At 43.5% G+C, this 12,411-nt stretch overlaps 1 protein-coding gene across 4 annotated transcripts in view; it reads right to left on the bottom strand.

Moving 5' to 3' along the window:
• The window catches only part of PDZRN3 (PDZ domain containing ring finger 3), a 350,680-nt gene that overhangs the window by 20,415 nt on the left and 317,854 nt on the right, over window positions 1–12,411 (bottom strand). For all 4 annotated transcript variants that reach the window (XM_089654795.1, XM_089654796.1, XM_089654798.1 and 1 more), the window contains one exon: window positions 9,702–9,789. In XM_089654795.1, the coding sequence (XP_089510921.1) occupies window positions 9,702–9,789 (88 nt within the window). The remainder of the gene's footprint in view (window positions 1–9,701; window positions 9,790–12,411) is intronic.

Here is a 12,411-nt window from a genome sequence, read left to right as displayed (position 1 = left end):
GACACAGAAAGTAAAAAAAAAAAATACTGCCAGAGGTTTTAGCCATTCCTTATTTTATCCAAAACGAAAAAAAAAAACCCTTGGCTTTACAAACACCTTAAGAATCCTTACAGTATATGCATACTATACAGTTTAAATATTACCTGTCCTCTTACCACCCCCAAACTAAAAAGCTAACTGCACTTATTAACAAATCTGCAGCACTGCAACAGGCATACATACCCAAGTATTAATATACTGTAAATGGGTACCTTGCATGGCTGCCCATGGACTTTAGAGGGCAGTCAATTATATATGGACCATCTGATGACCCACAGGGTAAGCTCTTGCCAAAGCACTGCACGGAGCTCTGTTATTCTGAAGGTTGACCTTACCAAACTAACTAGTAGCTTCAATGGAAAGGGAATGTTTGGGGATGCATTGGATGCTTTCAGCTGCCATTGTTCTATTGTTGGGCATCCAATGTGTCCCTGAGCCCTCAGGGAGGAGTTGGTCTCCTCCAGGCAAACCTGCTGTTAATTTATCCACTGCTATATGTGTTCCAGCTTGGGAAACTCTGAAAACTATAGAGATAGGACCACAGCATAGAGAGGAGCCTTGACATAGGCACGGCAGCTTTCACATATATTTGCAAATGTGTGCAACTAAACCCCTCTTTCTTTGAAATACACTGTTAGACAGAGACAATTAGTTCTGTTTGGAGGCTGGTAGATGTGCTAGGAAATGTTTTTGTTGTTTTCAATGGAAAGGGAAAAGAGTGAAGTGGGGGGGGGCAAAAATACATAACCTGTTTACCTTGCTCTCAGCAAAGCGCTCTGTGTCCCACTGTTGGCCAGAAGGTCCACCTGACCTAACTAACAGGCAGTTTCAATGGAAAGGGAACAGAGTGAAACGGAGCAGAAGAAGACAGGTGATAAAGAAGTAGAAGAGGAAGAAGCAGGAGGTAGAAGGAGATGCAGGAGAAAGCAGGAGGTGCAAGAGAGTAGAGGAGGAAGTCGGAAAGTGTGAAACAAAAAGTAGAGAAGGATGTAGGAGGCAGAAGAGGAAAGCAGGAAGTGAAGGAGGTCTGAGTGTGGAAAAGGAAGCAGAAGACAGTGAAGCAAGAAGAAGAATGTGCACCAGGGTGGAGAGGGGAGAAGAAAGGAGAAGGGGACACAGAAGGAAACAAATCGGATGGGAAGCCAGTACTGGCGTATTGGGGAAAACCTATAATGATGGCATCCACTGAACTTCTCAGAGACCTAAACCCTGTCAGAACGTGGTAATGACATGCCATTCTAGATGGCAAAGTCCGTCAATGGTGGAACTTTCCTGCCCCCAATACATTACTGTTGACCAGGGAGTCAGCCCATCATAGTGATAGACCAATAGGAATATGCAATAGGCAAACTTCAGCATTTCCAGGAATCACCATAACTTTGCTCATCTAGGTGTCTGAAATTTACAGCTTACATAATTTCTGTAAATGAGAAATCTTTTAACGGAGCCCCAGATAGCAGTAAACACCTGACAAGTGGTCTAATTCTAAAAAACAAGTTACGGCTGGAGATACACTTTAGGGACAGTGTTACTTTAAGGCCAAGTGGGTAGGCCACTTACAGAGTGAACTGGGGAGCTTCAGAACTCTCAGCTCTTCAATTCACTATCAGAAATTGGCAATTGTGAGAATTGACCTAACTGCATAGATCATTTTGCAAAAGAAACGACTAAACAGCTAGCAGTGATCACATTAAACAGGTTATGTCCCCTGTCCCCCGGGATTAAGAGGCCATGTATTTAGGAATTGCAGTCAGCCAATTAAGGCAGTGGCACTGACACAATCCTTTCGCTGGGCCAGATGTCAACCCTTCCTCCAGCGCGGGGACATAAGGCGCTGTGATCTTAGCTCGCTAATGGGAGAAACATTAAAATGAGACAGCTGTGCTAGCGGTCAAAGAAACTGTGCTTCTGTCAGTTTTATTTTATTATTTTTTTTTTAAGGTGAAATGTACTAAGCAAGAGGGGTTAAGAGAGTAACGTAATACTCTGACAGCAGGATGAGCAAATGTTAGCTTCCAATTTACATGCACAGACAATGAGCGGATATCAACAGCAATGAAAATATCAGGATCTGTACTTGTTTGAAACTATCAGAGATCCCTTTCTCTTTAAACTTACATTTTATATTTTGGACATGTGCAATGAAAAGATCTGAAGGAAAAGCTAACAATGGACCATAGCCCGTGATTCAATAATACATTCCTATTCTTTGTAGTAGTGCGCTGTTTTAAAAAATGTGCAGTTCGGTAATTATATATAAACCACCAGGGAATACTGAAAGAGAATGTTAAATGGATGTAAAAGTGTGAATATCAGCATTGACTGTTGTTCATAACATCCTCTGCCTGCAGATTAGTCAGCTTTGGAGGACTTTGAGTCCATTTAACATTCTGCATTTCACCCAGTCCTGATGAAGGGGGATTGTGTGGCTCCCTGAAATGCGTTAGTTGTCTTTTGCCCTATTTGTTGTAACAAGGTGAACAATAAAGACTTTGAATGCCTAAGAATGTTTCACTGGATGCTCTCTTTGACTTATTACCTTTGATGAAGTGGGAAGGATGCTCCTAAGCACCATAAATGCCATTCCAAGTTTAAAGTGGTTCTAAAGGAAGAAGGCTTTTTAATGCATTCCCTGCAACCAGCTCCCCCACCAGCACCCCCCAATACTTACCTGAGCCTGATCTTAATCCAGCAATGTGCTCTCTCCGCTCTCTCCTTCCTTACTGGCTTAGACACAGCAGTGGGAGCCATTGGCTTCCACTACTGTGAATCACAGTAGGAGGGAGCAGCAGGTTGGACCGAGCCCTGCTCTGTGTGTCTTATGGTAATACAGAGCCAGCTTGGTAACAAGCCTGTACGAGTGCCCCCATAGCAAGCTGCTTGCTAGGGAGCACTCAGTGGGAGAGGGGCAAGGAAAGCAGGTGGAGGACCGAAGAAGAGGAGGATCAGGGCTGTTCTGTGCAAAACCATTGCACAGACCAAGAAGGACATTTTGTTTTTTTTAACCACTTGCCATCCGGCCACTGTATATAAACGGCTGGACGGTGGCAGTCCAGGGGCGGGTTGTCGTTCATAAACGGCACCCGCCATTATGGACTGTGCGTGCTCCCTGGGAGCGCGCAGCACCGCGATATGGTGCCCGTTGTGTCCTCCGGACACAGTGGAAAACCGATCGTCGTACGGGGAGTCTTTTTTTGTTTATAGCGCAAAAAGTAAAAAAGGCAGAGGTGATCAAATACCACCAAAAGAAAGCTCTATTTTTGGGGAAAAAGGAAATACATTTCATTTATGTATAGCATTCCATGACCTCGTAATTGTCAGTTAAAGTAACGCAGCGCTGTATCGTAAAAAATGGTCAGGAAGGGGAGTAAATCTTCTCGAGGTCAAGTGGTTAACCACCTCCCGTCCGATCATTGTATATAAACGGCCGGACGGTGGCACTGCAGGGTCGGGTGGCCATTTATAAACGGCCTCCCCGCACCCTGCTTGTGCGCGCTCCCTCCGGACACAGTGGAACACCGATCGTCAGAGGGGACCTCTGTGCGAGGTCCCGATCATGTGATCACTGATTGGCCAATCAGTGATCACATGCAGAGTAGTAAGCAAGATGTCACTTCTGACATCATTGCTTACTACGTGTGAAATCTGTGAATGATCACAGAGGTCACATGGTAAAAGGCTATTCACAACAGCCTTGTACCATGTGACAAGCTGTGACCAATCACAGCTCACACAGTAGTTCTCAATGGCTGCAAGAATGCAGGAGAAATGATTGCTTTTACAGCCTTTATGGGTATAAAAGCAATCAGTGTGAAAAAACAAAAAAATCTTCATCACCCCCACAAGTACAGTGTAGGCACTATACTGCTAGGATGACAGTATGTAGAAAAAAAAAACACATAAATAATAATATTAAAAAAAAATTAAAAATGTAAAAAAAATTTTTTAAAAAATTATAATTTTTGGTTATAAACTAATTTGGGTTATTTTTTTTTTTACTAAAAAGATAACTGAATAAAATGTGGCCAAGATTTAATATGAAATATTATTTATTTGCAAAATTTTATAAGAAAAACACTTTTTTTCAAAATTTTTGGTCTTATTCATTTAAATAGCAAAAAAAAAATACCACAAAAATAAAGCTTTATCTGTCTCAAAAAATGCTAAAAAATTCATATGGGTACAGTGTTGCATGACCGCGCAATTGTCATTCAAAGCGTGATAGCGCTGAAAGGTGAAAATTGGCCTGGACAGGAAGGGGGTGAAAGTGTCCAGATATGAAGTGGTTGAATAATAAAAGCCAAGCCTTTACAATCACTTTAATATTCAAACTCGACTGCAGCTTTCCTTTAAAAGTGCCCACCATCTCTTTGTTGGGACATCCCCTCTCTTATTATATACTGAAAATAAAATATCCTCAGAGCCCTGCAATGCAGCATAAGGCAAGGATCTACCAATCAAAGCATTCCTGTGTGCTGGGACTTGCAGTCCCTCAAGATCCATCATTCCTCATCACGATCTCTTTGAGCAGAAGCCACCATCACAGTATTTAAGATGTCATTCTCCAGCCTACAAAGCGACACGCCGCCTGACAGAAGTAAAACATGCTGCGGTGAATAATTTATGAAAACACCGTTTGACAGATGACTAAATTGCTAATCTCCCCTTACCGGCATGTCAGCGATCGCTGCTCATGAAGCAAAAACAAAGTAAATGCCACTGACATTCCTGTCTGATTTATACAGCTGGGAGACCAAAGTTTTCCTTTCTTTAGAAAAGTTTGCTTTGATGGAGTATTTATTTCTTTACACGCTTTTCTTATTTGGTCTAAAAAACACAGGATCTTATTAGACTCATTCAGTAAGGCAAAGAGCATTCTGCAAGGAGCAGGAAGACATAGTAACAAATACAATTCCTTAAACAGACGTATAGTGGAAAAGTATAGGTGAACCCTCACTTTGAAAAACAACCCATTAAGTTTAACTTTCTTCTCCTTTTTTATAAGCGATCACATACCCTCTGTTCTCAGCTGCATAAGAGCTGGGGGAGGAGAAACAGTAGCACACTGATCATTGGAGGAGAGCAGGCTGAGGTCCCAGCACAGCTAGAGAACTGACCATGCCGTGCTCAATGTGGTCAATTTTTAATAGGAAAGCAGAGAGACTGGCAGGAACATCAGGGATTTCACACAAAGGAAGCAACACAAAGAGAAAAGGATGCTTCTTCATAAAAGTACATGGTACAGCAGGCACATATCAGGAATATGAAATGCTGGATTTACATATTCTTTAAACCAATAAAAAAAAGCAAAAACGTTGACTGGTAGAATTTTTATGACAGAAAAGACTCTGGTCTCTTCTGTAATAAACCCTTTCTTCCTGCCTGTCAGCATTTACTGTATGTATACTGAGCTGTACATGGGCAGCTCAGTTGCGTTTATGGCACCACCAATTTACATTTATGGCAGCCCGGCCAACCAAGCGATCGAATAATCGGAGTCTGGAATTAACAACGGGTGACAGCGGTAGAAGATGACAGTGCCCGTGACCAACAGGAATGATGCCAGTGCAGTGCTGGAGGGGATCGCTATCTAGGTAAGTCTGACATAATGTGCTAACATTCTATCCATCTAAGAAAATTAGAGCTAAAAGCCCAATTAAAAAAAAAATTGTGAAGGTTTAACTCCGCTTTAACTGCAAACTGCAATATGACAGGTTGCTATGAGTTACTGCCCTTTGCATGTCATTATTCCAATGCTTTAAAAAGGAGGTATAATGAAATGTTAAAACAGAGATCCATGTAAATTAACAAGATAAAAATAAATAATGCAATAGAAGATAAAACAACAAAACCAGCTTTTCCTGGCAATACTCGCTTTCAGTTTACAGATTTACCCCCTCTGTACTTTATTCCTGCCAATAGATGTCAGTCTGGTGGTCTGCACCATCCAACCCACTTCCTATGGACCAGCCCCAGCTGACAGACAGAAGCCCTATTTCTCCACTGGAGAAAGTAAAAAAAAAGGTGAAGTGTGGAGAGCTCTATGAAAGGAAGAGGTCACATCGGTCTCTGTATAAGAAGAGCTTACACTCTAATGTCCCCCCCAGGAGCGGACTGACAACTCATGGGGCCCCCGGGCAATAGTGGATCATGGGGCCCCTGTGTCCTTGCTCAAACTCAAAAAAGTCTATGAAAAAGGTAACAGGGGCATCTCATGGGGCCCCCTACTGACCCCGGGCCCTCGGGCAGTGTCCGAGTTTCCAAATGGTCAGTCCGCCCCTGGTCCCCCCACAGTCACACACTATTATTATTATACATTGATATAGCTCTGACATATACCATAGTGCTGTACAGAAAACACTGAGCCAGTCACATCAGTCTCTGCACCAGAGGAGCTTACACTCTAATGCCCCACACAGTCACACACTATTATTATTATACATTGTTATAGCTCTGACATATACCATAGTGCTGTACAGAGAATACTGAGCCAGACACATCATCTCTGCACCAGAGGAGCTTACACTCTAATGCCCCACACAGTCACACACTATTATTATTATACATTGTTATAGCTCTGACATATACCACAGTGCTGTACAGAGAATACTGAGCCAGACACATCATCTCTGCACCAGAGGAGCTTACACTCTAATGCCCCACCACAGTTAACTTTGTGGTTTTCAGCCTGCAAGCGTTTTATAAATATATGCATTCTTCTCTCCCTATAATTTCCTAGCGGTTGGGGCATGCTGGGACATGCAGTTCCTCAGCAGGGTGCCAATGAGCGGGTGATGACTCCTATGTGTGAACAGTGCCCACAAGAAGATAAAGGAAGCATGTGACCTGCAGCCTTGTAGCTGCGCTGTTACAACCAGATGCTAGCTAATCTGTATATAGTTTGGAAAGGGACCAAGTGAACAGCGATGGCAGTGACCCCGCGCTCACAGGATATCAGGCTGGGGGGAAAAAACAATTTACAGGACAGGGAGGCAATGAGAGAACGTTACATGTACAACTGTACTGAGGCGGAATCCCTTTACATGTCGTGATGCCCTAGAGTCGCGCTTTTCTTTCTACCTCGCCCATCCAGCTCAGATGGGTTCATTATTTAAATTGCACTCCTTATTTTCTCTCATGATCATTTTCTCCTAAAAATATCCAATTCACAAACATAAATATCACTTTTGGTCATTGGGATTTTTCCACTTGAAATTAACACTTACAGTGGATATAAAAAGTCTACACACCCCTGTTAAAACGTCAGGTTTCTGTGATGTAAAAAAATTAGACAAACAGAAATAATTTCAGAACTTTTTCCACCTTTAATGTGACCTAAAAAATGTACAACTGAATTAAAAAAAAAACTGAAATCCTTTCGGGGGATAAACATTAAAAACTAAAATAATGTGGTTGCATAAGTGTGCACACCCTATGATAACTGGGGATGTAGCTGTGTTCAGAATTAAGCAATCACATTCAAATCATGGTAAATAGGAGTAGGTACACACCTGCCATCATTTAAAGTGTCTCTGATTAACCACAAATAAAGTTCAGCTGTTCTAGTAGGTCTTTCCTGACATTTTCTTAGTCTCATTCTACAGCAAAAACCATGGTCTGCAGAGAGCTTCCAAAGCATCAGAGGGATCTCGTTGTTACAAGGTATCAGTCAGGAGAAGGGTACAAAAGAATTTTCAAGGCATTAGATGTACCATGAAACACAGTGAAGAAAGGCATCATCAAGTGGAGAAAATATGGCGCAACATTACATTACCAAGAACTGGACGTCCCTCCAAAATGGATGAAAAGACGAGAAGAAAACTGGTCTGGGAGGCTGTCAAGAGGCCTACAACATTAAAGGAGCTGCAGGAATATCTGGCAAGTACTTACTTTGTGGTACATGTGGCAACAATCTCCCGTATTCTTCATATGTCTGGGCTATGGGTTAGAGTGGCAAGACAGAAGCCTTTTCTTACAAAGAAAAACATCCAAGCCCGGCTAAATTTGCAAAAACACATCTCAAGTCTCCCAAAAGCATGTGGGAAAATGTGTTATGCTCTGATGAAACCAAGGTTGAACTTTTTGGCCATAATTCCAAAAGATATGTTTGGCGCAAAAACAACACTACACATCACCAAAAGAATACCATACCCACAGTGAAGCATGGTGGTGGCAGCATCATGCTTTAGGGCTGTTTTTCTTCAGCTGGAACTGGGGCCTTAATCAAGGTAGAGAGAATTATGAACAGTTCCAAATACCAGTCAATATTGGCATGAAACCAGCTTGGCCAGACACTGATAAGTCACAAGACTGCTATATACTGCTGATCAGAAAAGGTATTTAGCTGTTTATATTTACTAATATAATTGCATTTCCATGTTCTGCATACTGCGGCAGACCAGATATAGTGAATGCAGGGTCTGAGGGGATCAGATATAGTGAATGCAGGGTCCGGGGAGACCAGATATAGTGAATGCAGGGTCCAGGAGGACCAGATATAGTGAATACAGGGTCCGGGGGGACCAGATATAGTGAATGCAGGGTCCGGGGAGACCAGATATAGTGAATGCAGGGTCCAGGGGGACCAGATATAGTGAATGCAGGGTCCAGGGGGACCAGATATAGTGAATGCAGGGTCCAGGGGGACCAGATATAGTGAATGCAGGGTCCAGGGGGACCAGATATAGTGAATGCAGGGTCCAGGAGGACCAGATATAGTGAATACAGGGTCCGGGGGGAACCAGATATAATGAATGCAGGGTCTGGGGGGACCAGATATAATGAATGCAGGATCCAGGGAGAGCGGATATAGTGAATTCAGGGTCCGGGGAGACCTGATATAGTGAATGCAGAGTCCGAGGAGACCGGATATAGTGAATGCAGGGTCCAGGGAGAGCGGATATAGTGAATTCAGGGTCCGGGGAGACCTGATATAGTGAATGCAGAGTCCGAGGAGACCGGATATAGTGAATGCAGGGTCCGGGGGGAACCAGATATAATGAATGCAGGGTCCGGGGGGACCAGATATAATGAATGCAGGATCTGGGGAGACCAGATATAGTGAATGCAGGGTCCGGGGAGACCAGATATAGTGAATGCAGGATCCGGGGAGACCAGATATAATGAATGCAGGGTCCGGGGGGAACCAGATATAATGAATGCAGGGTCCGGGGGGACCAGATATAATGAATGCAGGATCCGGGGAGACCAGATATAATGAATGCAGGGTCCGGGGGGACCAGATATAATGAATGCAGGGTCCTGGGTTTAGTAACACTTTAAACTTAGGCTTTAACAATCTTGCTTGAACGGATAAAAAAAATAAAAACAGAGGGGAAGAAATACCTTTCCTGGGGAAAATGCTGCTCTGGGCCCCTTCCAGATCTGCTCACAAAAAAAGTCTAAGCATTTAGTCACAAGATTCCTGCAATGCAGTTTAAAGAGGAGAACATATTCATATTCAACTCTTTCCCCTTCCTCTGCATTCCGCAAGCATGCCTCTTCTTTTTACATGTAGGGATATAAATAATTTTGACGTTTTGTATTAACTCACCCTAGAAAACAGTGACCAGCTTCCATTCTTGAAATGTTATTTTACAAAATAATTATTTATCTACACGCCGCCTAAGATGTTTAATTAGCCTGGACATGAAAGAACCTACCTCTAACTCTAGTTCATCTCTGTCGATGTCTTGGTGCAAGCCTCCCATGAAGTCATTGGGGTCAAAGTATTCATGAAGTGGCGAGTGCCTAGAAAAAAAGAAAATGGCAAAGATTTCAGAACACGCCCCTTTCTCTACCTAATGAGCAATTATTCCGTTATTCCCATTTGCATAAAGATCTCTTGTCAAAAGTGCAGAGACCTCTGACCCGTATTATTCATAATTAAAACATGCTAAATAGTCTGATGAACAGATAATAAGAGGGATCCTTTGATATTATTTGTCTAGGATAGAACTGGATTCCGTTACCTTTGAAATGCTAAAATTCATTAATACAACAGGAAGGCGTGCGCGGAGCGAGTGCACGAGCTGTAAGCTGCTATTTCTCATTATACCGGAAGCCAGAAAAATGACTGAAAAATAACAACTGAGCCAAAGCAACTACTTGTGTCGCATTTAATCATATCGTATTTATAGTTTATACTGTTGATTCATTTAGAGTATTGATGGGCCGAACACCCCCCTGTTCGGTTCGCAGTCGAACATTAGAACCTAACGAAAGTTCGACCGCAAACCTCAAACAGGGACAATTCATTAAGCTGTATATTACCGCATCTGAGTATGCAGTAAGATACCGCACAGCTACTAAAATACCACATGAGTTCTGCACTGCTCAAAAAAATGAAAGGAACACATTTTAATCAGAGTATAGCATCAAGTCAATGAAACTCCTGGGATATTGATCTGGTCAGTTAAGTAGCAGAGGGGGTTGTTAATCAGTTTCAGCTGCTTTGGTGTTAATGAAATTAACAACAGGTGTACTAGATGGGCAACAGTGAGGCAACCCCCAAAACAGGATTTTACAGGTGGAGGCCACTAACATTTTTTTCCCTACTCATCTTTTCTGACTGTTTTTCACTAGTTTTGCATTTGGCTAGGGTCAGTGTCACTACTGGTAGCATGAGGCCTTACTTGGATCCTACAGAGGTTGCACAGGCAGTTCAACTCCTCTAGGATGGCACATCAATACGTACCATTTCCAGAAGGTTTGCTGTGTCTCCCAGCACAGTCTCAAGAGCATGGAGAAGATTACAGGAGACAGGCAGTTACTCTGGGAGAGCTGGACAGGGACGTAGAAGGTCCTTAACCCATCAACAGGGCCAATATCTGCTCCTTTGTGCAAGGAGGAACAGGGTGAGCACTGCCAGAGCCCTACAAAATGACCTCCAGCAGGCCACTGGTGTAAATGTCTCTGACCAAACAATCAGAAACAGACTTCTCTGAGGGCCCAACGTCCTCTAGTGGGCCCTGTGCTCACTGCCCAGCAGCACATGTGACAGACGTAAAAGGGTCTGAAGAAGCCATGGAGAACATTATGTTGCCTGTAACATCGTTCAGCATGGGCGTTTTGGTGGTGGGTCAGTGAGGGTCTGGAGAGGCATATCCATGAAGGGATGCACAGACCTCTACAGGCTAGATAATGGCACTCTGACTGCCATTAGGTATCTGGATGAAATCCTTGGACCCACTGTCAGACCCTACGCTGGTGCAGTGGGTCCTGGGTTCCTCCTGGTGCATGACAATGCCCGGCCTCATGTGGTGAGAGTATGCAGGCAGTTCCTGGAAGATGAAGGAATTGATACCATTGAATGGCCCCCACACTCGCCTGACCTAAATCCAATAGAACAGATATCATGATTCGGTCCATCCAACTCCACCAGGTTGCACCTCAGACAGTCCAGGAGCGCAGTGATGCCCTGGTCCAGATCTGGGAGGAAATACCCCAGGACACCATCCGTTGTTTCATTAGGAGCATGCCCCGATGTTGATAGGCATGCATACAAGCACGTGGGGGCCATACAAAGTACTGACCCCCATTTTGAGTTGCTGCAATGAAATTTCAGCAAAATGGACTAGCCTGCTGCATCATTTTTTCACTTTGATTTTTGGGGTGTCTTTGAATTCAGTCCTCTTTAGGTTGATAATTTTCAATTCCATCAAACAATGGGGAATCCTTACGTGCCTAACACTTTACCCAGTCCATATCAGTATATATATCTAGCATGATATTTTTTCCCCATTGAGATCTGATGTGTTTTCAAAGTGTTCCTTTTTTTTGGGCAGTGTATTATTAGGTATTTTATTTGTGAAAATGTTCCTTAATGTTTCAGCAAACAGCGGGGTTCTCCACTGACAGCTGAATGTAAAAAGAATTGCTGGCAATTAAAAAAAAAAATAAAAAAAGCAGGCACGGGGTCCCCCCCCATCCATACCAAGCCCTTTGGGTCTGGCATGGATGTTGAGGGGAACCCCTACGCCAAAATTTTAAAAACAAAATGGTGTGGGGGTCCCCAGCAAAATCCATTATAGACCCTTATCCAAGCATGCAGTCTGGCAGGTCAGGAAAGGGCCGGGACGAGCGAGTGCCACCCCCCCTCCTGAACCATACCAGGCCACATGCCCTCAACATGGGTGGGGTGCTTTGGGACAGGGGGGACTCCTCCCCCAAAGCACCTTGTCCCCATGTTGATGGCCGTGGCCGGTGGTTGTGGGGGTCTTACCGGAATCTGGAAGCCCCCTTTAACAAGAGGGCCCCCAGATTCCCCCCCCCTTATGTGAATGAGTATGGGATACCTGGTACAGCTACTCATTCACAAAAAAGAAGTGTAGTGTAAAAAAAAATGACAGAAGACAGCCTTTGAGAAGCCCT

The sequence above is a fragment of the Staurois parvus genome, unplaced genomic scaffold (genome assembly GCF_062004578.1).
Source record: "Staurois parvus isolate SC_StPar_1 unplaced genomic scaffold, SC_StPar_1.0 ptg000799l, whole genome shotgun sequence".
In the NCBI taxonomy this organism is placed as follows: domain Eukaryota; kingdom Metazoa; phylum Chordata; class Amphibia; order Anura; family Ranidae; genus Staurois; species Staurois parvus.
This window is presented reverse-complemented; position numbering and strand designations above follow the sequence as displayed.